We start from the raw sequence: 26,287 nt of genomic DNA on the forward strand, positions 1-26,287 counted from the left end.
AGCAAACCTTTGGAAGGCCATTTCACCATTATATATTCTAAGAAAATGGACTCAGGTTACACTGGATTGCACCCAATATTGAAATGTAACTTTCATACCAAAACAAAAGTGGGCACAAGTCTCAACAGGGAGAGAACAGTGGCGATGTCACTGGCTTCGTGGTCCCTGCAGGATAGAAACCCAACACAGCTCACAAGGGCATGACGACAGAGCCATGGATTGCGCTGATTCATGCAGCAGGGTGGCTACCCACAGGAGGGTGGCGGAAGTCCAGAAGGAAGGGCACACATGTGGGCTCCAGACTGGAAATCAACACAAGCTGTGGGGCAGCCTCTCATCACACCCACACCATGGTCCAAAACGTTGGCACGTGGTTTAAAATGTGTCTCGGATCCAGTCAGATCTTCCCCAGACTCCTAACGTGGAAATGCATCTGAACGAGGGCCCTGGTCCAGGGACTGTGGCCACGCTGGCTGGCCTCCCTGATGCCTTCTTGTAGTTTGGCTTGAACCGTGGATGGGACCCGGAGGCCATTCCCCATGAAGTGTGTGGCACTTTTCTCCTCAGCACCTCCAACTTGAACTTGAAGCCTCTACTCCCACCTCTGCCATTTAGCTTAAGCCCAGATCGTGTTGTGCCTTCTGTGAACCCGATGTTACTGCCTCAGGGAGATAGGTAAGGAGGCCCCACCCATCTCCACAGAGCCCCTGCATGAGGACAAGTCAGGCCTCCTGCCGACGGAGCCCCTCTGTGCCCAGTCCTGGTTATTTCCCATCTTGAAAGCTGGCCTCACAGTAACTCAGGGAGAAAAGGTGCCATTTAGCGCAACCCTTCTCCTCGCTTTACATGTGACAAAACGGGACCAGACAGGGCACTTTGCATATAGCAAGGAGTAAAAATGAGATAAGATGCTTTTAAAAAGATCGATAACTATCAAATGAATAACTGTCTTGTACAGGTTACAAAACTTGTTAGAAGCGGCTGTCACTGTCCCTACTCAGGCAGCACTATAATGCCTGATACTTTGGGTGGCTGTGGGATTTGAGCGTCTAGCCTGTGGCCCGTGAAAGGAAGGGGTAAACCACTCCCAGGACCCTCGGCCTCCCCTTTCCTGGTTGGGAGGCTCGGGCTGGACCTACTTGCTCCACTGGGAGGGCTTGGTGTTCTGACGAGCTGAATCCTCAGCCTTCACCAGCTGATCCACCTGCTCCACTGATACCACTGCAGCTTTAATCTGCAGATTTCATCAGTGGATTTTTCATATCATGGAAATTGCAATCTCCTAAGAAAGAGGGGCAAGCACTTCCTGGACACTCTCACTATTGACACTTTCGGAACTGGACGGCTCAGGAGCAGGCAAGTGAAGGAGCTTGAGCACCTCCCAGCCAGGCCAGTGCAGGACCAGGGGGTCTAGGGAACCAGAAAGAGGCCCGTGGTCTGCAGACAGGAACGACCACCCCAAGTTCCAAGCGTGGGAATTCTAGAAGCAAACCAACAAGACTGGCCCATTTTAAGCAAAATTCCAGTTGGAATAATATTTAAATGATTAATGGGGAAATGAAAACACTGATTTCTGGGACGGGTCTGGTCACCAAGGACTGACCAAATCTCACTGGGACGAGCTATTGGGGTGACAACCTGTCTTCATCTTAGCAATAAAATGGTTCTCATCTTTTCACAATTCTTTGCATAAACAAAAGGAGGAGGAGTGGGAGGAGGGAGAGGAAGGAGAGGGAAGAACAGAAGACTCCATAGCCAGCAACTGATGTTCTGGATGTGACCGTAGAGGAGGCTGATGTCACCTGCAAAGCCAGCTCCAAATCAAACTGCCCAGTCTAAGTCCCCAAGAATCCTCGGGCCCACGGAGATGCTGGAGGGGCCTGAGAGTAGACCTGGCATTTCAAAAGGCCTGATGGAGCGTGCTTGTGCCCCGGGTTTCAGCACGGTACAGGAGAAGGGGCCTGGGGCCTGTTCTGTCAAGATGTGTGGGTTGGAGTAGGTCAGAACACCCATCTGGACGCTTCATTTCTAATAATCTGAAAATCCTGTTGCCAGAGATCACCTAAAAATGCTGCGTAATAAACCGTGATCCCTGTTAACGGCACAGCTGAGCAGGGGATCAGCGAGACGGCCCAGGGCCGAGCAAGGGGGAGCTGAAACTCAAGTTGCTGCCCTGTGGGGACACTTGCCAGGCTCAGGAGCAAAGAAGCTTAGTGTCCTTCCATGCACCAACGAGACACAAGACCTGGGGTCATACAGGGAGAGCCTTAGAAACCAGACTCCCTACCCGTGCAGGACCCTGGGGGCTGCCGTGGTTCAGGGGAGACTTTTCCCCTGGAGCTTGGTCCCCAGTGTGGCCCTGTGAAGAGCTGGGGAGATCTTTAAGAGGTAGATCTTAGTAGGTGGCCACTTGGTCATGGGGACACTGCCTTCAGACAGATTAAAAGACCCTTCCATGGTCTACTTAGTTCTCATGAGAGGGTTGCTATAAAAGAGTCAGCTAGAGCTGGACATGGTGGTGAGCACCTGTGGTTGAGGCAGGAGGATCAGCTGGGCCCAGGACATCAGGACCCACCTGGGAAACATAGCAGCACGCCATCTTAAAAAAAAAAAAAAAGCCAGCCTGGCCCTGCCTGGTCTCTGGCTCTCTGTCTTGCCGTGTGATCTCTCCTCTCGCACACATTCCTACCAGGAAGCCATCGACCATGATGTGATACAGCCAGCCGGGTCCTAACAAGACCTAGCACCCTGATGTTCAGACTTTGAACCTCCAAAATGTTTAAAGCCAAATTAACCGCTTTTATCAATAAAATACCCAGCCTCGAGTATTTGATTATAGCAGTGGAAAACAGACTAATACAGAGGCCATACCCTCAGTGGTAGGATTGTGCAAGACAAAAAAGTAACAAAAAGAGAAGATAGGGGATGCTTGTCCTCAACTCCTAGGTTCTAAACGAGAACGAGAGTCTCCCCAGAGAATCCACACCACACACCCGCATTGGTTGAGTTTGGAGTTGAATGGACACCAACTATATGGTTTGGGAAACCAAAGACAAGAAATTAGTGGTCTTAGGTTCATAGTCTCCCAGGTTCTTGGCAAAAGCAAATGTAAATTCTCTTACAAGCAACATATTCTCAATCCAAGATATATAGGATTTCCAAAAAAAAGTCTAGTCATGTTGCTGGCCCGGTGGCACACACCTGTAATCCCAGTGACTCAGGAGCCTGAGGCAGGAGGATGGTAAATTTGAGGCCAGCCTCATCAACTTAGCAAGACCCTGTCTCAAAATAAAAAATAAAAAGGGTTGGGGATGTAGCCAGGGTTCAATCCCATGTACTGACTGACCAATTTTAAGCAGGGTTGGGAGAAACCAAGTCAATAAAAGATCAGCCTTATTAAGGATTGACAGACACCAAATTCCATTTTAAATCCTTTACAGGTACTGTCCCACTTGATACAACATTCTCTTAATGGTAGGTTTTTGTTTGTTTGTTTGTTGTTTTGGCTACTGGAAATTTAAGTTAGGGGCACTTTACCACTGAGCTACATCCCCAGCCCTTTTTGTGTTTTGTTTTGAAACAAGGCCTCACTAAGTTGCTTAGCGTGTCTCTCGGTTGGCTGGCCTTAAACTTGCAATCCTCCTGTCTCAGCCTCTCAAGCTGCTGGGATTATAGACATGTGCACCATACCCAATAATGATAGGTATTCTTATTCTCATTATTATTGAAGTTAGTATCATTCCTATCCCTGGATTCAGAATGGGAAAGAATGAAGACATGAAGAGAAAAAGAAACTTCCTCAAGAACTCACAGAAAATGAAAAGAGGTGAGTTTCAGACCCAGGAAGTCTGGTCCCAGTCTGCTCTCTGAACCCCTAACCTGTGCTGCCTCTCCACCCAGTGCTCCCCAGAGGATCCATCACGGGCTCGAGAACCAGGCACCAGCCTGCAGGGTTTCCAGGGAGTGGAAGGATTGGGTGCAGCATACAAATCAAGTTTTAAAACATTTAAAATTCAAAATACAAACAAATAAGACACAGAAGAAAAAGAGTAAATAAGAAACAAAATCAAAAATTTTTTGGAGTAAGAAATATGACTAAAAATAAAAATTCAATGGATGAGTAAAGCACAAGTGATCTGGTGGGGTGGGGTGAGTGGGCTGGAGGTACAGCCAAAAATGCGCAGGGCGAGCCACAGACAGCGACTGGGGGGCGATGGGAAGGTGAGAGGCAGTGGCTAGGATCAGAGGGAGCAGCACACGTGCATCTGGCAGGTTCTGCACAAAATAAGAAAATGCAGAAAGCAAAGGAGAATCCACCTGCCCAGGGCCAGGGAGAGTCCTGAGACTCCAGATGCGGTCGAAAGCAAGATCCCAAAGCCGGAGGGACACTGTGGACGGCAACAGGGAGGGGACTTCCCCACGGTGTGAGGCGGGCAGATGATGTACAGTGGCATCAGCCAGAACATGACGTGATATTAGTTTCAAAACTCTAAATAAAAATCATCGTCAAAGTAGGACTGTACAACTGGTGAAATCATCCCTTGAGAATGACGGAAAACGAAGGTACCTACGGGGAAATAGAAGCTAAGTGAACTTACCAACAGGTCCTCGGTAGAGGAAATTCTAAAGGAAGTCTCCAAAAAGAAGAAGGTGGAACCCAGAAGAAAGGCTCCAGATTAGCAAAGAAAGGAAAGAGGCCAACAGGCTAAATAAGCTCGGACTAAATGAAGCAACCATAACTCACTTGAGAAGTAATAAAAAGGAACCAAAAAACTGGCTAAAAAATAGCTGAAAATGGAACTAGGTAATTATAGTAAAAAGCATTCTAAAATTCTTGTATTTTAGACAAGATGAGAGAAGGACAGAAAAAATGCATAACTTCAGAAATTAAATATATATGTTAGAAAAAAATATATATATGTATACATATGTTAGAATTTTAAAGAAATCCACTAGCAATTAAGCAATTTTCAAAGAGCTAAGAAAGAGAAATATAATTTCTAACCTTCAAAGTAACAGAGAATGGAAATGAGTTTCCAAAAGGCAGTACCACATATGTACCAAATAAGATGGTCGGAAATAAATGTAAGTTATCAACAATTACAATAAATATAAATGAACTAAATTTGCTGGGTGAAAGACAGAAGTCGTCGAATAGAATTTTTTAAGAACAGGCTTCTGCTGTTTCCAAGAAACATACTTAAACATAAAGCTTCATCTTTAAAATAAACCGATGGGAGGAAACAGCAGCAAATATTTACCAAAAGAAAACAGCGGAGCCGTGTTAACGGAGGAAACCGCTTTGTGGACAGTGAACTCACCTCCTAGTGACGCAAAGCAGGCCCGGAAGGTGCCACGGTGCTGAACCTGCACACCTAAGGACGCGGCTCCAGGACAGACCCAGACGGCCCCGGGACCTGACTTCTTTCTCACAGAATTGAGCACCCCGAGGGAGTGGCAAGGACCCAGGGAAAGGCCGAATGTGACAGTGTCATTAAGACAGTGCCACTATAGTAAGTGGCCATTGTTAAGGAGAAGGGGACCCTGTGGAAGGCAAGCCAGCCTGGGACAGCCCAGAGCCCCGGGGCACAGCCTGGATCCCATTTGAGAGCCTCCAGGAAGCCTCCAGATCCTCTGCCCAAAACCACACACCTGCCAAGAAGGTCACAGACAATGTCAGGGTTTCACGGCCGCCCCGAAAGACTCCTGGAACCCTCCCAGGATCCTGGGGACCCTGATATAAGGAGATGACAGCCAGACATCCAGAAAGCATGCCACAGGACAATGTCCAGGAGCCTGGGGCCCGTCCTGAGAAGAGCTGCCCCCTCGGAATCTGAGAGGCGGCCTCGGTGGCCGGAGGGCCGTCCTGGGCAGGTCTTGCGCTCGGCAGCTCTGGGGGTCAGAACTGAGGCCGCGGCAGGGCTCAGGGTCCTGAGAGAGCATTTCTAAAGGGAGAGCGTCTGGCTGTCCTCGGTGATGCAGAAGGACAGCAGGGGCCCTGGGGGCACTGCCCAAGGACCAGCGGCTCCTGAGGATCCAGGGATCAAACAGGGACGACGACTGTGGGGCCGCCTCCCGCCTGCCCTCCGGGTCTCCAGGTGTCTCCGGGCATGTCACAGGTGGACCTGGAGGTGCATCTGTGGAATTTTCCTTCTAGCAAAGAAAAGAGCCAGTGAGCAAAATAACTCGAGAGTGACAAAGGCCATGAGGGGACAGTGACAGAGGCCATCCGAGAGCCGGGTGGGGACCCGGCTGTGGGAAGGCTTTCAAAGGAGCCTGAGGGGCAAGCGGGGCCCACCTGGGATCAGAGTCCTGGGAGAAGCGCAGGCGGAAGGTGGGCACTGGCAAGGCCAGAGCCCAGGCGAGGACAGGGCTGAGGGGCGTGGTGAGGAGTCTGGTTTCAGTTCTCCCCAGAGAGAGAACCGCGGGGCGCTGGTTAAACGAACTCCCAGGCCCTGACGGACCCCGCTGCTCATTCTCACTTTTGCTGATGGTGCTTTTGGGGTCAAGACCCTGGAAATCATGGCCAAGATCAGTGTCCCTCTTCACCTACGTCTTCTCCTGGAAGTTTTATAGTTTCAGGAAAAACATTTGAGTCTTTAAATGATTTTGAGTCGATCTCTGTCTGTGGTATAGACAAAGTTGCCTTTCAAGGGGACGACGGGGCCCGCGTCTCTCTGCAGGGTTCTTTCTGCCCAGGTGAATCCAAGCCCCCTAAAAGTCACCATCTCAGATAATTAATAAGTGACAAAACACAGACACTCAGAAATATATTTACATAACGCGAAGGACATGGGTTCTGGAACTAGACAAAGAGAAAATGGCTTCGGTGGTTTATTTAAGGGGGTACATCAAAGGCAGGGGTAAGGTTTCAAAGGCGGAGTCTTGCTTCCTGATGTCTGGCAGTCAGCAGGTGGAGTGACATCTTGGAAGGTCACACCCATCTCAGGTGCTATGTGGGCCATGGCAGAGCGGGAAAGAGATTCACACTGTCCCTGGGCAATTGACCAGAGGAAACGTCCCCTGGTTATTCCCAGACACTAGATGTCTCTACCCACAAGGCTTCCATGCACGGTGACACACATGCCACCCATGAACAGCTCGGCTCGTAACAGGCTCCAACTTCATTCCTTTGTTTTGGTCCTGGAGATTGAATCCAGGGGAGCTTAACCACTGAGCCACGTTCCCAAACTCTGTGGTTTTTTGTTTGTTTGTTTTGAAACAGGGTCTTGCTAAGTTGCTCAGGTTGCTGAGACTAGCTTTGAACTCCAGATCTTCCTGCCTCAGCCTCCCGCCTAACTCTTTTGAATGTAAAATGCTCCTACAGGGGCTGGGGTTGTGGCTTAGTGGTAGAGCACTTGCCTAGCACGTGTGAAGCACTGGGTTTGATTCTCAGTACCACATTAAAAAATAAAAAATAAATATATCATGTCCATGTACATCTAAAATATTTTTTAAAAAGAAAAATAAAATGTTCTACAGAGCAAGGAAACAGATTGAAAAGGGTAATCTAATGAATGGAAAAAAAATATTTGCAAACTATATATTTGATAAAGGATTAACACCCCAGTATATCAGGAACTCCTGCAACTCAATAGAAAAGAGGCAAATAACATTATTTAAAAATAGGCAAAGGGGGCTGGGGATGTGGCTCAAGCGGTAGCGCGCTCGCCTGGCATGCTTGCGGCCCGGGTTCGATCCTCAGCACCACATACAAAGAAAGATGTTGTGTCCGCCAATAACTAAAATAAATAAATAAATATTTGAAAATTATAAAAAAAAAATAAAAAAAATAAAAATAAAAATAGGCAAAGGATTTGAATAGATATTTCTCCAGAGAAGATATACAAATAGCCAATAGGTATATGAAAAGATGCTTAGCAACACTAATCATCAGGGAAATGCAAATCAAAGTCACAACAAGATGCATAAACTCACACCTGCTAAGAGGGTTATTATTTAAAAAAATAATAGTAATAATAATAAATAAGGCTGAGGCAGGAGGAGCAAGTTCATAGCAGCCTCAGCAATTTATCAAGGTCCTAAGCAACTTAGCAAGACCCTGTCTCAAAATAAAGAATAAAAAAAGGCTGGGGTTGTGGCTCAGTAGTAGAGCGCTTGCCTCGAATGCATGAGGCCCTGGGTTCGATTCTCAGCACCACATAAAAACACAAACAAAAATAAAGATATTGTGTCCATCTACAATTTTAAAAAAGGAATAAAAAGAGCTGGGGATGTGGCTCAATGGCAAAGCACCCCTGGGTTACTACCAAAAACAATAAAGCAAAAGGTAAATGAGAGCAAGGATGTGGCAATATCTGAACTGTATGCTGGTGATAGGAATGATGCAGCCATTGTTGAAAAGAGTGTGGATTGCCAGGTGACGTGGCGCACACCTGTAATCCCAGTGACTTGGGAGGCTGAGACAGGAGCATCGCAAGTTCAAGGCCAGCCTCAGCAACTTAGCAAGGCTCAGCAACTTAGTGAGACCCTGTCTCAAAATAAAAAATAAAAAGGGCTGGGGTGTAACTCAGTGGTAAAGCCCCCTGGGTTCAGTAGCGAAAGAAAACATTATGGAGGTTTCTCAAAAAAGTCATAATAGGACTACCAACACCACCTATTTATCCACAAGAATTGAAATCAGGATCCTATGTTCATGGCAGCACTATTCACAAGAGCCAAGACACGAAAGCAATCTAAGAATCCACTGGTGGATAAACAGATGAAGAAAATGTGGTGTTACACACAACACAACCTTACTCAGCCTTTTTTTTTTAAAGGAAGAAGGAGAAGGAGGGGAGAGGGAGGGAAGGGGAAGAGGAAGAAGAGAAGGGAGCGAAAGAAGAAGGAAAAGAATGAGGGGGAAGGAAGAGGGAGGGGGAGAGGGAAAAGTGGGAGGGAGAAGGAGAAGAGGAGGGAGAGGAGGGAGAGGAGGGAGAGGAGAATCCTGTTTGTGCTAGACTGGGATGGGCACCTGGAGGATAGGATGTAGGTGAGCGGAGCCAGCCAGCGTCGGAGTCAGCATCTAAAACAGTGAAGCTGAGAAGCAGAGCAAGTGATTGGCGGAGGGGGGTGGGGAGCTGCTACTCAACAGGCCTGAAATTTCAGTTATGCAGAGGAACCGGGGCTGCGGGGCTCCGTCAGGCCTGCCGGGGACAGCACAATCTTGCACACTGAAGTTTCTGGAAAGGGCGGGACTCGTGTCAAATTCTCTTGCCACCATAATATGCATTTAAAGTAGTAATAATAAATGAGACCCAAGGCTCCGATGGCGAGGATCTGTACAGATGGGCATAATAGCTGAGAACTAGACAATTAGTCGCGCTGCAGGCCAACTGGGATAAACAGGGTTCCCATGGAGCGAGCGCAGATGAAGCCGGAAGAACAAAGCCGCCTGGCAGGACCGCCCCGCAGCTGCAGAAATGACCAGCGCTCCCTGCTGAGATCAGCCCCGTCCAAGCTGCCCACAGCTCCCCAGCAGATACCTGCCTTGTGACAGCACCAAGTCACCCAACACAGGGGACCACATTCCTGGGGTCACTCACTGTCTGTGGGCTTCAACAGCATTGGCAGGGTGCCAGTCAGCACCATGCCGACCGGATGCCTGCGCCTCAGAGGAACTGAACCCTGGAGGGGGGTTCATTTTGCCATAACCCTGGGGGGCTGTCACCCTCCCACCTTACCAGGGCTGGACTGAAACTTAAAGAGGGAAGCCCTAAAGGAGGGTGTGCGCACACCGCCCCAGCCACCAGCACTGCCCTGGGCCAGCGCGCACTGGGAGCTCTCGAGCCCGTGGGGGAAGGAGCCTCTCACCCGGGGCTCCCTCTAAGTGCTGGCTCTTCATCACCACGTCTCACCACCTTTCTGCACAGAGTCACTAAGTGAATTTCAGCCCTCATGCACAATGCAAGAGGTGTCCACTCCAGTGCCCTGGGGCCCGGGAGAACTTACAGGAGCTCTAAGTGCAAACCCATTCTCGTTCCCAATGGGCAGAATGGCTCTAACAAGAGCAGGGCTCATAATTCAAGCCCGTGGACTGGAGTGGAGAATTCTGGAACAAACATCTTCCCTGGACTGTGTGTGGAGACCCCCAGGGCCCCCTCCTGATTGACAGGTTCCTCTCCAGTTTATAGAATCAATATATCTTAGGAGGCTGCTATTGGCCTTCGCAGTGATGAAGACAAGGTTAACACTGGCATACTAACGAGCCAGGATCATGAACGTTCCATCAGCACACAAAATATTTTTCCACCCAATTTGGCAAATCCTTGTTCCCACCATCATTTGCCTCCAGTATCACTTCCTCCTTGAAATCATTGTCAGACATTTTCCTTTAACAGGCCTCCCCGCCTCCTCTGATTAGGGAAGAGAGTTCCCCTCAGGGAGTAAGGAACAGGAGCAGGAATGTGGCCTCAGACCCCCCGAACAAGGAGTCCAATCCGCACACCCACCAGCCTGGAGATCTCGGGCAAATCACTCTGGCTGAGCCTCTTTTCTGATCAACTGGGGCACAGCAGTGTGTCCTCGTGGGGTTACGTGAAGGCGACAAGATGCAGCATGCATCGCCAGTGCCTTCATGTCAGCATGAGACCTCAGAGGACCTGGCCCTGCCAAGCAGCTGGGAGCCAGGGCTGCGTCCTGCCCCACCGCCCCCACACCACCCTTGAGAGCGTGGACCCCTCCTGCCAGAACCTCACACCTCTGAAAACCAAGCACGGGGACCCCGAGTTCTTCCTCCCTCTCCACTTGCCAGCCCTCACCCTCAGAGGTGCGGTGTTCTCCGTGGCCCTGGGGCAGACGCTCCTCTTCCTTCAGAAGCCGGGCTCGGGCACTCCTCTGGGAGATGGCAGAGGGGGAGCACCGACCCAGACCTGCTGGGAAACCAGGGCCCAGGACCTGAGCGCTCAGGTCAAGGCCACACAGAGCCCCTCCACCATCTGACCTGGCCGTTCCTCGGGGGTGAGGTCATTACAGGAACCCCATGTTCCTTGCCAAGGTTTTCCAGAGAAACAGAACCAATGGGATGCGTGTGGATAGAGGGGGCTGGGGCGTAGCTCAGTGGCAAAGTGCCTGCCTGGCGAGCCACAGCCTTGGGTTCCAGCCCCGGCACCACAGAACGCAGAGAAAGAGGGAGACAGAGGGGGCAGCCGCACACTGTCCCAGGCTGAGGAGGCCCAGGTCGGTGCTCAGCAAGCCGCAGGCCTGGGAGCTGATGCTCGGTTCTGGAGCCAAGAACAGCCCCACTGTGGACGAGCTGTGGCCCTGGCACCCGCCTTCTCCTCCTGTCCTTCAGGGGCAGGTCAGATGGGGATGTCCATTCTCCAGGGAGGAACAGGAGGGGCTTCTGGGTGGAGAGGAGCTGGGAGGAAGCTGGGCCTGACACAGATCCCACGCTCCACCTGGCCAGGCCTCCCCCACCAGCCCCAACCAACCACCACGCCACACCCTCCGTCTCCAGGTAACCCAATCTGCTCCTTCACCACCGTCAGGCCAGCACCGCAGGGCGCAGCCTTTGGTCTTGCTGGGTCAGAGAGGGACTGAGGCCACAGGCATCAGTCTACAGGAGTAAGAGCCGGGCCCTCAGCCCCAGGCTGTTCCCATCCATCCTCCATGGCCCACAGGGAATGCTGAGCTGTAAGCAGGTGTGCCCACCTCAACCAAATCCATCAGGGGCACCCACGCTACCATCTGCCCACTGCCCCACGGGAGACCTCTTGCCCCTCAAAGCCTCTAGTTCCTTCCCATCTTCACCCACCTCCTCCGTCACCTGGGCTCCAGCCACAGGCACTACTTGCAAATTATGCCACCCTCACCTTCACTCCCTTGTCCATGCTATTCCCTCTACCTGCTATGCTGTTCCCCTCCTCTGTTCCCCGCCTGACCCAGCTACCTGGCAAGCTGCCCCAGGTATCGGGCTTCAGCATCCCGTCCCTGGAGGACTCCATCAAGAGGGCACAGGTGGCAGGGATGCAGCCCACTGGCCAGTCACAGCACAACAGCCCCACCTGACAGGGAGCAAAGGAGCCCTGTCATTGACACCCCGCGGTCCTGCCACTCTCTGGTCTACACCGTAGCCCTCTATAGACACAGAAGGCAGGGTAGCTGGGAGGGATCTGAGGACAGTGATGCTCCTATGGCAATATGACCTCATTCATGTCCTTTCAGCCCAGTGGTTGATACTGAGCCTGGAGCCTTAGCAGGATCAGCTCGCCCACTCCTCTCAGCAGCTGGAACTCAAGCACTCCACCAGCAGGACAGCACAAATTCAGGTGGGACCGGGCAAGAGAGCATGTTTGACGTAGCAGTAGAAGCCAGCCAGTCAGGGACATGCGCACCTGGCCCCAGCCCCTGGTTCCAGAGCCAGATGGAGCCAGATGGTGGTGTCTCTGCCACGATGCTGGCCTTTCCCTCAGGACACCCACAGCCTTCTCTCTCCTGGTCTCTGCTGGCTCAGAAACACCTGCCAGTCGAGTTGCTTGACAGCCCTTGTCCTGATCCCTGCAGCCTCACCTGAGGGTTAGGCCAGGGGTCAGCTCCTGCCCCAACAGCAAAGGGCAGCACTGTAGGTGGACTCTGAGACAGAATCTCCTAGTTGTCACTAGTTGGCAGTGTCCCCAGCCCCTCCCCAGCAACCCCATTCCCAAGCTCCTTATTAGAGCCTCCCATCAGACACCTACTGTGCAGAATCAGAGGCTGATTCCCAACTCCTTGAGTCAGACCCCCAGGGAGACCCCACACACAGCAGCCAGGGACAAGCAGGGCTCCCAGGCTACTCAGCCAGGAGCTAGGCTAATCCCAGCTGAGGTGTGGGAGCCAGCTGGGCCCCCTGCACAGGTCAGCGGGACAGGGCAAGTCCTGGACTCAGATGCAGGCTTGGAAGGGCAAAAGCAAAGCAGCCTAGGCCGCTCCCCAGACTCATGTCCTCACGAGCAATCCCACCACACAGAGCGCACCCACAGCCCTCATCAGGTGGCCTGGGAGCACTGGCTCGGCTGCTTGCATATGGATGGCACTTACATCAACTGCCCAGTCCCAGGCCCCCACACCTCAGCAGCAGGAGGCTCTGCGTCCCATCTGATTGGCAGCTGCCTGGGCCTACCTGTTCACCCTGCTGGAATCCATTGTTGAGAAGGGCTCTCTGTGAGCCACCTGACCCCCCAGCCCACTGCTGCCTCCTCCATGGATACCTTCTTTGGACGTGGCACTTGTTTTCTGTCTTGGATCAGAAACAGTCACAGTTGACCATGGAGGGCTGGAGGAACCACAGCGATTCTGCAGGCCTGGTGGAGGATTCCTAGCTACAGGCTGCCCCCTGCTGCTCCAGGTGGGGGTCACAACCACCACCGCCCCCAGATACCCCAGCAGGACTCAGATCTTCAGAAACATAATCCACCCAAAACTGTTCTCCCAGCTTGAAGTCAGCTGCCCATCAGTAGGAAGTTGCAGAATAAGGAAAATAAGGATCATGCCCCAGAAGATTTTCTCCAATGTTTAACATTTCCACAAGCGCCAGGAATCTAGTCTTCCAAAGATAAACCATTGAGTTTATATTTTTTATATAAACAGCTAAAGTAAAGCTGTTTATGTGGGATGCTTTTCCCCTGGAAAAAAATAAATGTTAAGAGCCAGACGGGGTGGCACATGACTGTAATTCCAGCTACTCAGGAGACTTAGGCAGGAGGATCACAAATTCGAGGCCAGCCTCAGCAATTTAGCAAGACCGTGTCTAAAAAAAATGTAAAAGTCTGGGAATATAGCTCCGTGGTACAGCGCTTGCCTAGCCCTGGTCCCCAGCCCTGGCAGGGTGCTCCTTGCTGTGCGGTGGGGCCAGGTCTTTCTGTCCCTGTGTCCACATGTGACCAGCTCCAGCTCATGTGACGGCCACCACACTTCAGTGAGGAATGCCAGTGAGTGTGCCATTTGACTGCTATTTTTAATGTAATTATCTATCTGGGAGTTTTAAAATCACATCCCAGAGGCTCAATTGGATTGCAAATGCCATGTGTCTAATTGCTGGAATTTATCAAGGAAGCACCTGGGGAGTAGTCTGGTGTTCGCCAGCTGTGCCTGCCCCAGGCCGGAACAGAGCGCTGGCTCTCGGAGTCTAGCGGGAGTGGCTTCCTCTGCCAGGCCCTCCACCCATGCCTGTGTCCTTGGACAAGTCACTTGATCCCTTGAAGTGTTTGTTCATTTTCTCATCCATAAAATGCAGCTGATGTTGTTCCTAGGAGATGACCGGGATTGAAGGGAACATCATGTGTTCCTGGCACACAGTGGGGACTGAGTGCAAGATGGTTTATCCATCATACATCCTGGAAGGAGTCTGAATCCCTATAGTCTGTTCTGGATTGAACTGTGTCCCCCAAAGTCATATAGTGAGGCCCCCAGCATCCCAGAATGTGACCTTGTTGGAAAACAGGACCATTGCAGCGTTATTAGGATGAGGTCACACTGGAGTAGGGTGGCTGTGATCCTTCTAATCCTATAAGACGGAGGAATTTGGACAGACCCACATACTCAGGACACCATGTTGACATGAGGACAGAGATCAGAGTGTCACCTCCACAAGCCAAAGAATGCCACAGATGGCAAGGACACCACCTAGAGCAAGGGAGGGGCCTGGCACAGATTCTCCCTCAGCCTTGGGAGGAAGGGACCCCATGACACCTCAACTTCAGCCCTCTGTCCTCCCGGCTGTGCCATGAGGGACTACTGCTGTTCAAACCACCCCGTGTGTGGCCTTTTGTTACAGCAGCAAACTAACACACGACCCGAGAGACTTCATTAGCTATGTCTGCTTCTGAATAATCCTAACCAGTGGGCCCAGCAGGCCAGTCGGAGCCTAGACCGAAGCCCAGTTCTCTGGACTCCCAATACAGGGCTCTCTCCCCTGCCCCCTGAAGGCATCCTTAGAAGCTCCCAAGATTCTCTTAAAGGCGTTTAAGAGTTTTTAAAAAGTCGTTATAGCCAAAAGGAGGAGAGGGGTGGATCCATGAAGAAGGCCAATAAGCAGAAGAGAGGAAGGGAGAGGGTGGGGAGGCCCAGGGAAAGGGAATCTGCCGAAGCAAGCTCTACCTGCACGTGAGGAGCCACCACAATCCTCTCTGTATAGTGCATCCATTAAAATCACAATGAAAGAAGGGAAACCAGCAGCCTGGAGTGCAGGTCAGGAGAGGGCCATGGGGAGAGAAGGGGGGTGCTGGAAATGAGAAGGGACAGTTTTGTCATGTGCATGTCCTAATAGGGCATTGTGAATCCCACTCTCATGTGTAGTTATAATGCACTAATAAAAAAAAAGAAAAAGATACATTGTCAATGCATCATCTTAGGAATGAGGAAAGTTGGGTGATAAAGTGAGCAAATAAAAACTTGATAAAAATCTGACAAACCAGGTGCAGTGGCCCACGCCTGTAATCCCAGCAACTCAGGAGGCTGAGGCAGGAGGACTGAAAGTTCAAAGCCAGCCTCAGCAACTTAATGAGGCCCTAAGCAACTTAGTGATATCTTGTTCCAAACTAAAAAACAAAAAGGGCTGGGACATGGTTTAATGGTAAAGTGCCCCTGGGTTTCATCCCTGGTACCAAGAAAAAAATTTTTTTTTTTTTTTTTTTTTTTTTTTTGTTAAGCTGGGATGGGGGACCTAGGGTAGCTCAGTGATAGAGTGTTTGCCTGGTATGCATGAGGCCCTGGGTTCCATCTCCAGTACTGAAAGAAAGAAAATAAAATTGTTAACCTGATTAGAGTACTACATTAGAAAGGAAGGCATTTATATGCAGAACATCTTTTTAAATTATTAAATAGGATATGCTATGGAAAAATATTCAAATACCACAAAACTATAAAGCAGAAAGTGAAAGATCCCAATAACTCTGCTCCCTAAAGATATCTTCTGGAAACGAGGAGGTTCATCCTATCGGTCTTTTTCCTGTGAATCCAACACAGAAATACAATAACGAAAACAAAATCATAACACGTGCACTGGTTTTTTTATTTGTTTTGTTGTTATCCTTTCATCCAATATTTGTTTTGTTTAATATCATATCGAGAACGTCTTTGTAAGTAATGGTATTGCAATTTAACCAGTCCTCCATCAAGTTTAAGAGTAGCTAAATACAGGCAGGTCTTCCCCTAGCTACGGAGGAGAGATGGAGAGTCGCAGCCCACAACTCTGCCTTCTGATGGTGTTGCTCAGAAGGTCAGAAGTGCCAGCCACTCAGCCGTTCCTCACGCAAAATGAGGAAGCCTGCTTCCTGCCCAGCTCTTCCCTGTCTCCTCCACCCAGACCAGGGCATGGTAACCTCACCTGGGTTTTGGCCTTTTCCTAATGATTCTATGCCCTGAAGCTCTCTCAGGATGCAGGATATGTCCAAAATAGCCCTAGACCCTCCCCCCCACACACACACACACATACACACACACATACACACACACACACACACACACACCAGCCTCAGGCCTTGCCTCCTCCCCACTTCTCTCAAAATATCCAGCTCTCTTACATCTGAGCTTTTACACGCTCCTGGATTTTTTCACCAGATAAATCTTTTTTACCTGTGAAGGCCGGCTCTTTGGCCTCTGCACCCCTGGGCACCTGTGCAGGCCTCCACTTGGCACAGTTTTGCCCTTAGCTACTGTGTGTCTCCTGCCCAGCTGGACAGAAGGGAGCAGCAGGCCCAGCTGCATCAGCCACAGGAAGTCTCAGGGGAGGAACTAGGAATCTGCCAAAGAGAAGAGGGAATGGCACAAAGCCCAGAGAAGCCCAGGCACCGGAGGCCTGGGCAGAAGTGATGGGGATGCCTGAGGAGGTCGGCTGAGGCAGACAGGCAGACCAGGAGAGGCCCTGGGTGCCACCAAGAGAGGGCACCTGAACCGGGTCAGGGCAGAAACAGTCCAGAACAACAATTCCCCGCCTTGAGTTCTCATGGTTTCCTTCCTAAAATCTAATCTCAAGGTCCAGCTTTTCAGGTGGTAACTTGACCTTGGAGAGCCTTACTAGTCTTGTTGGTAAGGACCTCAGATGGCTTATCTGTAGAATGGGGTTGGAGGCGCCTGCCTTGGATGGTTGGGAGGCTCAGCAAGATAAAGGGTGATGCTCTCAACTCTCCGGGGGTCACAGAAGGAGCAGCTACTAATAAGGCATCATCACCACGCAGTCCCCGCGGCTGGCCCACATTCAGAACCCCTTCCGTTTTCCCAAACAGGAAGCAAAAGCCCAGCAGCAGTATCCGACCCACCCCTCCCGCGAGCCTGCGGGACCACCAGAGGGCAGAACCCGGCTATTAGCACTTTTCACCTCAGGGGCCTCGGGCGATCCCCTGCTCCCGGGCTGCTGGGATCCCCGGAGGCTGGACTCTGCCGCTTCTTCCCCAGCGTGGCGACACCTCCTGCCTTGGGGCGGGGGTGGCGGCTGCTAAACTGGGCATCACACAGGCTCAGGAACTCTGCCCCCCCCCCCCAGGGCTCAGGTGTCCCACACCATGCGGTCACCCACGCCCGGGTCCTCCCCTTCCTGGGCACCCTGGGAGCTGCCGTTCCCAGGGCGACAGTCAACACCGGCAGGAGCTCCGCACGCCCCGGGGCTGAGACGTTTCCCAGCCTGGAGGCTCGGGTTCTCCTGGGCCACTCTGAGCTCGGGGCGCAGGGGGACGGAGGAGGACCCCGGTCAAGCCCTCCAGGACTGAAAGGGAGGGAGGACCTCCGGCAGCGCCCCCATGGGGACCCGCCCCACCCCCGGGCTCCAGAGAACCACGTCAGCGGGCTACCGACTGCCCACCACCAGGCGGCCGGCCTCAGTCTCCACGGCGGCCCGAGGTGGCCCTGCGGCCGGCAGGGGTCTCGCTGGTGGCGGCCAGGCCCCGCGGGAGGCCCAGGGCGTGCAGCAGGACCAGCTGTGGCGGGAGCTGGTGGAGGCCGAGGGGCGCGGCCGGCGGCGCTGGTGAGTGTCGGGCTCGGCCTCCTCGTCCCCGACGCCCGCAGACGACGTCGGGGAGGTCCGAGAAAGGGAGCCCGGTGGGAAAGGGATGGGGCCGCCGGGGCGAGAGAGGCCGGGCCAAAGGGCAGAGGAGGTTGCGCGAGGAGGGAGGCCCGCCAGCCCTCGGGTCCCGGCAGCCCCTGGAGGCGCGAGGTCCCCAGTCCCCCAGAACTGCCCTGGGGCCGGATCCGGCAGAGGAGGCCGGGCGAGGCCGAGGGGAAGCCGGGTTGGGGCTGGAGCTGCGCTGCGCTGCGCCCGGGCACAGGCCGCCTTCCGCGCCCACCCCGTGGAGACCCCGCGAGCGCTCGGCGCAGCCCCCCGCCTCGGCCGCCACCCCGGGGGCGCATTCCCAGGACAGCCAAAGACACGCAGGGAGATCGGTACAGTTTCCACGTGGTCCTCGGAGGGGATGGCTGCGGGGGAGTGAGCTCACGGTGACCTCTCCCGAGAGGTGACCAGCAGGCGAAGGCGTGAGGAGGGGCCGAGGATGAACTCCAGGCATTTAAGAACAAACAGCAGGGGCTGGGGTTGTGGCTCAGTCATCCCCAACCCTTTGTGAGACAGGGTCTTGCTAAGCTGCGGAGGCTAGCCTTGAAATTGAGATCCTCCTTGTTCAGCCTCCCGTGTCACCGGGATTACAGAAGAATGTGCTGCACACCCGTTCTAGTTTACGTTATTAAATGACGAGTTAAAGAGAGCTCTAGAATCTATCCTTGTCGCAAAACTGAAACTTTACACCTGTTCCTTAGCACTGCCTGCTTCCCCTTCCCCACCTTCTGACTTTTTAAGTGCCTCTGATATCAGTGTGGCCATGCAGTATGCAAACATCACCCAGACTTGTGCTTTTCGGCCTCTGGCTTACTTCACTTAGTCTGAGTCCTCCACGTTCATCCGTGATACAGCATATAGTCGAGCTTCCTTCTTTTTAAAAGCTGAATAATATTTATTTGTTTATTTATTTATTTATGGGGAGAGGGAACCAGGGATTGAACTCAGGGGCACCTGACCACTGAGCCTCAACCCCAGCCCTATTTTGTATTTTATTTAGAGATGGGGTCTCACTGAGTTGCTTAGCGCCCCGCTATTGCTGAGGCTGGCTTCTGTTTCACGGGTAGACCACAGTTTCCTTTACCCATCAATTTGCCCATAGATATTTAGGTTCGCTCCCCACATGTTGGCCATGGTAAACCATGCTGCAATGAACATGGGAGTGCCTATCTCTCTTCAAGATCCAAACTTCAATTTTTTTTTCAGATAAATATCCGAGGCAGGATTGCTGGACCATATGGTGGTTCCATTTATAATGTTTTGAGAGCCATCCATGCTGTTTTCCACAGCAGCTGCACTATTTTGCATTTCCCCCAACAGTGTACAAGGTTTCCAATTTCTCCACGACCTTGCCAACACGTGTTGGTATCTGTTGTGTTCTGGTAACAGCCATCCTCCTAACTGGGTGAGAGGGTCTCATTGTGGCTTGGCTTTGCATTACCTTGATGATGAGCGGCTTTGAGCATCTTTTCACACGCGTGATGACATCTGCATGTCTGCTTGGGAAAAGTAGCTATTCAAATCTCGAGCCTAGTTTTTAATTGGATTATTTTGCTTTATGCTATTCAGCTGTGGGAGTTTGCCATGATTTTGTTAGTTAACCCCTTATCAGATAGGTGTTTTGCAAGTATTTTCTCCCCTTCCATACATTGCTCTTTCGTGTTGATTGTGTGCTTTGCTGCTCAGAAGTGCTCTCCGTTTGACATAACCCCTCGTGTCTGCTTTTGCCCTTGTTACCTATAGTTTTGATATCCTATCCATGAAGTCATTGCCAAGACCAGTGGCATGAAACTTTCTCCTATGGCTTTGAGTTGATTTTGGAGACCATCTAAGAAAAGGGTCCAAATCTATTGTACACTACAAAGGAAACAGGAAGGTTGAAAGGCCTCCTGCAGAACGGCACAGAAGATTTGCACACCAAGCAGGAAGAGGGGCGGGAAGGAGTGAAGGAGGAGGGACATCCCAGCCTAGACACTGGAGTTGAAAAACTAACAGAGAGGAGCAGGTCCATGACAAAGCTCTGATGAGTTCTTAGTGCCTGGTTCACTGACAAATGGAGTTCCCCAAGGGCAGTGGGATGTGTGCTTCCAGACACTGAAGACCTTGGGGAGGACAAGGGCTCCTGGTTCCCGGGAGCTGAGGGAAGGGAGAAAGCAGTGACTGCTAACAGAGATGGGCTTTCTCTTTAGGATGGTGAGAATTCTCTGGACTCAATAGTGGCCATGGTCGTGGACTTTATGAACATACCAAAAACCACTGGGTTGTACATTTTAAAAGGGTGAATCTTGTGATACGTGAGTTCAATATCAGTTTTTAAAAGGAAAAGGCCAATGTTGACACCAGCGACGAGAACAGGCTTCCCCTGAAGAACGCAGAGCATCCATAAGAGAGAACCCAGGACAGTCTTGCAGACCTTCCCTGAGATCCCAGAAGTCACCAGGGGACTGAGAAGCCAGAAGAGAAAGCCAGGAGGCCAGGAGGCACAGAGACCAGGAGGCCAGGGTTTTGGAGGCCAGGAGAGCCCCAGGCAGAGCTTGCCGGTAGAAATATAATAAAAGCCACATACACAATTGTAAATTTCTGGTAGCCATCTTTAAAAATGTAACAGGACCATTTTAATAAAAAACTAAACCCTAAATATCCAATTTATTACCATGTCTACATGAGGCCAGTCTATAAAGTCATTGAAGAGACATTTTATATCCCTCTTCGTGCCAAGTCTGAAATCCAGTTTGTACTTACACCAAGAGCACCCTCATGAGGACCTGCCATCTTCCAGGTGTCAGTGAGCCAACCCCATCCCACCTCACCAATGGGGAGACAGTCTCCTAGGAGGCAGCTGGACAAGCCTGAGGACTCGGCACCTGTCCTCGGCCCTCCCTGGCTCTCCCTAGGGGTCAGCATGGCTCTGAGAGCCCTTCCTTCCTTGAGCAGCTAAGGGGGGGATGGGATGGGGCTGTCAAGACAGTGGCAGAGTCAGGGGAGGTGAAAGAGGAACCACAGGGGGCAGCAGAAGGGGACACAGAGCGCCCAGGAGGGCACAGGTGTATCTCAGGGGATGAGCTGAGAACAGGAGGTGTGGGTCGGAGTCTGCGCCTGGCACAGTTAGACGACCTGGAAAAGTCAAGTAGAACTTCTAGAAATAAAAACATATAAAACTGAAAAGTAGGGCTGGGGTTGAGGCTCCGTGGTAGAGCGCTCGCCTTGTACATGTGAGGCACTGGGTTCGATCCTCAGCACCACATTAAAAAAATGGATAAATAAAATAAAGGTATTGTGTCCATCTACAACTAAAAAAAAATTAAAAAAAGAAAAAAAAACTGAAAAGTAAAACAAACTGAAGTGAGAATTCACGAACTGAAGATAGACTCATATAAATCACTCAGGAAAACAAGAGGGAAACTGAACAAGATGTCGGAGCTCCACAAGCCAAAATGAAACATTTGAAGAGCAAATGTGTGGGAATTTTCCAGAACCAAAGAAACACGACTCCACAAATGATGATGGATGTGTTCCTCAAAAACAGATTTGGGTTCCCAAAGAGAGAGGCCCCAGGGCAGGGGGTGAAGAAAGGGACCAGCCACGTGGTCTTGCAGGGACAGTCCAGAGCAGGAGGACTGGGCTCCACAGGAGGTCTCTGCAGGAGGCACTGTTAAAGGAGTTGTGGGCCACCTGAGGATACTGACTGTGTGGACACTCTTGAGAGGGGCTTTAGGATTTTCTTGGAGCATTTGGAATCAATGCTCATAGACACCTAGAAAATTGGAAGCAAATATAATTATTAGACCTAGAAAAAAGACCAAGTTGCATAAGAAAGGAACAGAGACCATATTCTGCTCCTTAGTTCATCAGTGAATAGTATTTTTGATTTATTTTTCCATTGCTGGGGATTAAGCCCAGAGCTGTGAGCATGTTAGGCAGGGGTTCCACTGAACCAAGGAACAGCATTCCTATGACCATCCCACATAAATAATAAATATCAAGCTAACCAAGACCTACAACTAGTTTGGAAGGGATGGCGGGAGAGGAGGCAGGTCAGAATGCCGACTCATCGTCTCCTATAACAGGAAGTCAAAAGAAAGTATAATTTTTTAAAATCAAGCAAAGGTTAGCATAGGGTTTCAAAATATGAAGGCAGAAGGCTGAAGAAATAGCCGAAAGGCTAGGGACAATTTGACTCTAGGACATGGGCTCAGGAGCTGTGACGCTAGGTGCAGAGAAAGCTGTATTTATTATGTCTTGCCACGTTATTTGACTATAGAAAAGTAGATTCCAATAAAAATCCAACTACAAGGGCCTGTCATGCCCTTCTCCTACCCCCACCTTCTCTGCATACACCCTGCAAGGTTCCCAAGGTTTGGGGTGTGGAAATTGGCTTTCCTTCACAAAATACTTGAGGTCTCCTAATGTGGCCTTCTGAAAATGCAGAGATGTGATAAAATTGCAGCCATCGGTTTCCTTAGCAACAGAGTTACCACTCTGGGAAGTCATCAGTCATGAAAATGTGTGTTCACTTTATAGAATGCACCATAAATACCTGGTTGACACTTGGCATTTGTTCCAGTTAAAAATTATTTTAGAACGGGGCTTGGTGGTGCATGACTACCATCCCAGCAGCTTGGGAGGCTAAGGCAGGAGAATGGCAAGTTCAAAGCCAACCTCAGCAACTTAATGAGGCCCCGTCTCAAAATAAAAATAAAAAGGGCAGGGGATGTTGCTCAGTGGTTAAGCACCCTGGGTCCAGTTTCTATCAGGGCCCAGCCTAATACGTATAAGTGCCCTGTGGCACATGCCTGTAATCCCAGACTGGTGAAGCTGAGGCAGCAGGATCGCAAGTTTGAGGCCAGCCTCAGAAACTTAGTGAGACCCTCAACAACTAAAGGAGACACTGTCTTAAAATTTAAAAAATAAAATAAAATAGAAATATAGCTCAGTGGTTAGTAAAGCACCTCGGGTTCAATCCCCAGTGCCAAAAAAGAAAAAAAAAAGGAAAATTATTTGAATTTTTGGTGATGTAATACATAGTGACATGGAATGGTTTACTTGACCTAGTGAAAGTCAGTCTTAAAAATGTCTCAGAAAGAATTCATGCTGCCCACGTGTTCTTCCTTTCCAGGGCTGAGAACTGGAGTTTCCTGAAAGACTATGACCCAATGGTAAGGCAAAATACGTTCCTGTGAAACACACTGTTGGTGTGAAAATTTATTAACTTTTCCCCTACATTCATCTAACATTTATCAAGGATCTACTTTGTGCTTGATACTGGAATGAGGACTAAAATAGTTGTAAGAAACACAGGGAAAAGAAAATATTTATACAGAACATTCAAAATTGTCCCCCTAGTACTTGCTGGTTTTATTAATGTGAGTCAGTGGAAATGGCAGGCATTTGCTGATGAGACCCTTCTGCTGGTCCAAGATGTATAACATGCGTGTGCCCAGCCAAGGAGGAGAGGGAGCCTGGGTAAAAACACTGAGTCCTGGCTTTCCTTGACCTGCAGCTCCTTCCTGTCTTCAAAGCCAGATCAAGGTAGTCCCACCTCCAGTCCGCCCTCCACTTTGCCACCAGAAACTGTATCTCCCCCCAATTAAAAGCTTTCAATAAATCGGGCACTGTGGCACCAACCTGAAATCCCAAGGATTTGGAAGACTGAGGCAGGAGGATTGCAAATTGGAGGCCAGCTGGGGAGACTTAGAGAGACTCTGCCTGAAATGTTTAAAAAGAGGGCTGGAGGTGTCGCTCAGAGGTAGAGTGCTTGCCCAGCATGCACGAAGCCCTGGGTTCAATCCCTAAAGGAAGGCCACATGGGCAGGGGCTGTCCCGGGTGAAAGCCGGGATCTCGTTATCCGACTGGTCATGTTGCTTCTGTCAGATGAAGGGTGGCACAAGATGACCCCAAGGAGGCGCAGGGACAGCTTCTCAGATTATTCTCAATCCACACACACTCGTTGGTGCCCTCAGCAGCAGAACTCACCAAGGCCCGCGCTCGGATGCTCAGAGGGCGACGCATCAGAGCCGCAATCTGGAATCACCCCAATAGATTAAGGAGCTGGGGACAGTCACAGAACTCACGTGGTGGAACAGCAGGAGTGAGAGAGCAGCAGCCACTCGCTAAACCAGGAGGACCCTGGCGGACATGGTGGTGGAGAAGGAGGCAGACACCAGAGCAGGAACAGGCTGGAGTTAGAGGTCAGATCAGGTGGCCTCGCGGGTGGAGACAGCGGCTGGGGGTTGACAGGAGGGGTGTGGGGAACTGATTTTTTTTTTTTTAAATCTAGACAGGGTTAGCGAACATGTTTGTGAAAAACTTTTGAGCTATGATCTGTGCATTTTTCTGTATGAATGTTACACTTTAAGTAAAAAAACACGCACATAAACACACACACACACACACACACCTCTGTCTTCCCTCCATATGGGAAGAAGAGGCCTAAGGCAAGGTCCCTCCCTCCATTGCCACAGTCACAGAGGAAAAGTCAGGAGGCCTGGGAGGCCTGAGGGTGCCCAGGAGGCTGAGGGGCAGACCTGCCACAGCTGCAGTCACCCCACTCTTGGTGGGAGTCTTGGGTCCAAACTGGGGCAGAAACACCTCACACCCACCTGCCGAGGCTGGAGTTGCCTCTACCGAGTGGCAAAGATGGGGCTCAAACCAGCAGCTTAGTGTAGTTCTAGTACCACATACTTACCTGGCAAGCCACCTGGCCTCTGTCCTCTCCCTTCCTGAGGGTGCCCTGCGCAGCCAGGTCTCTCCTCTTCCCACAAGAGCGTGTGACCCGCCCTGTCCCCCCTCCTCAGGGCAATAAGAAGGAGCCTGAGAAGCTGCCGGACTACGTGCCCCTCTTCGCGGACACACTCCCCAATTCCACAAACCAGGTTGTGGGCAGCAGGGTGGACACGCCCCTGGGGAGGACCCTCATCCGCATGGACTTCTCTTTCACCGAAGGAGTTAGGAAGAAGAAGCTGGAGGACGAGCTGCAGCCAGCCTAGGAGCAACTCCGGCCTCCGCAGGTGGGTGTGCGGTGGGGCCCCGGCAGCCTCCGGAGGGAGGGTTCTCTGGGCTCCCAGGAGATGAGGCGGATGAGAAACCTGCCAGGCCCGCAGAACCCCGGCCTCTCCAGCTGCTCCAGCTCAGGAACCAGGACGCCCCGACAGCCTGGGTTCCAGTCCTGCTGCCCACCCTGGCCTGTAGCCTCGCTGAACCTCAGTGCCTCCTGGCCCAGCTGTGAGCCATGTGTTCCCTCCAGTGCTGAGTGCCTCCAGACGACGTGCATGTGTCATCTTAGAGTTTTGAAGGTTATAAGTAGGATGTGGGTGTCCCTGGGCCAAAGTCGGGTGCCTTAAGTTTCTAGAGGTCACTGGCTCTCTTTGGCCTGCAGGTCCTTCCAGTCTTCCAAGCCAGCTTCCAGGTAGTCTCAAGCACACACCCCTGTCTTTAGACGGCTCTTGAGGAGAGCAGGAACTGCAGGGACTGGGATGGCTCTTTTTCCTTGACACTTGCCTGGGTTTTATTCAGCCTTACCACTGACCTTAAGTGCTGCTATCATTTATGTGCATTACTGCACTTGATCTTCTCAGCAACCAGGTGGGACAAATATTACGATACCTGGCAGGTGGAGCAACCTAGGCACAGGGAAATTAAATCACTGGCCCCAGGTCACACAGCTGGCAAGTGGTACAGATGGGGTTCAAACCAGCAGGCCAGCTTAGTTCTAGTACCACATACTTAAGTAGTAGGCTATATGCCATCCTTCACTCAGTTCATAGAGTCCCAAATATTTAGCAAGTTATAGGGTTTTCTGCTTAAGGAAAGTCTCCAGGTCCCTGAGAAAGCATCCCACCACCACAAGAACAGGTCCTAGGTGTTACCAGGAGTTGTAGGGCACACTGCGTCCACACGCAGCCCCCTCCCCCAGGTACTCCACTTGTACACCCTGACCCTGCAAGAGTGTGGAGCAAGACCCCAGGCCCCTCTGGCCAGCAGGAGGAACGGGCGGGCTGGCTCGGGAGGAGCAGCGTCTTTCTCAGAGTCCGCGATGGGAGCTGGGCTCCCCTCCAACCTGAGATCACATGTCAGGCTAAAGGCAGCAGCCTGCACAATCAGGGGTCAAGGACATACCATGGCAGCATCAAATGAAGGTCAAATGCCTGTCCTCAGGCTGGAGGGGTCCAAAACCAGCTTCTAGGGCTCCTTAAAGACCCCGTCTGAGTTCTTGCCATGAGCATGCATATATATTATTTTTTATAGCTCCCTAAAAAAAAAAAAAAGAC

General features: G+C 51.2%; 1 protein-coding gene across 1 annotated transcript; it reads left to right on the top strand.

Moving 5' to 3' along the window:
• Positions 1 to 17,711: 17,711 nt before the first annotated feature.
• Cimip5 (ciliary microtubule inner protein 5) lies at positions 17,712 to 25,006 on the top strand. Its single transcript, XM_026385823.2, has 3 exons — positions 17,712 to 17,935; positions 23,136 to 23,175; positions 24,815 to 25,006. Exons 1-3 carry the CDS (start codon positions 17,712 to 17,714, stop codon positions 25,004 to 25,006), a joined length of 456 nt encoding a protein of 151 aa, XP_026241608.2.
• The last annotated feature ends 1,281 nt before the right edge of the window (positions 25,007 to 26,287 follow it).

Source organism: Urocitellus parryii, chromosome 12, assembly GCF_045843805.1.
Source record: "Urocitellus parryii isolate mUroPar1 chromosome 12, mUroPar1.hap1, whole genome shotgun sequence".
In the NCBI taxonomy this organism is placed as follows: Eukaryota; Metazoa; Chordata; class Mammalia; order Rodentia; family Sciuridae; genus Urocitellus; species Urocitellus parryii.

Coding starts and splice junctions, on each gene's coding strand:
- Cimip5 (XM_026385823.2), top strand. CDS start 17,712: ATGGGGACCCGCCCCACCCCCGGGCTCCAGAGAACCACGTCAGCGGGC. Junction 17,936..23,135: donor GGGCGCGGCCGGCGGCGCTG/GTGAGTGTCGGG, acceptor CTTCCTTTCCAG/GGCTGAGAACTGGAGTTTCC. Junction 23,176..24,814: donor TGAAAGACTATGACCCAATG/GTAAGGCAAAAT, acceptor CCCCCTCCTCAG/GGCAATAAGAAGGAGCCTGA.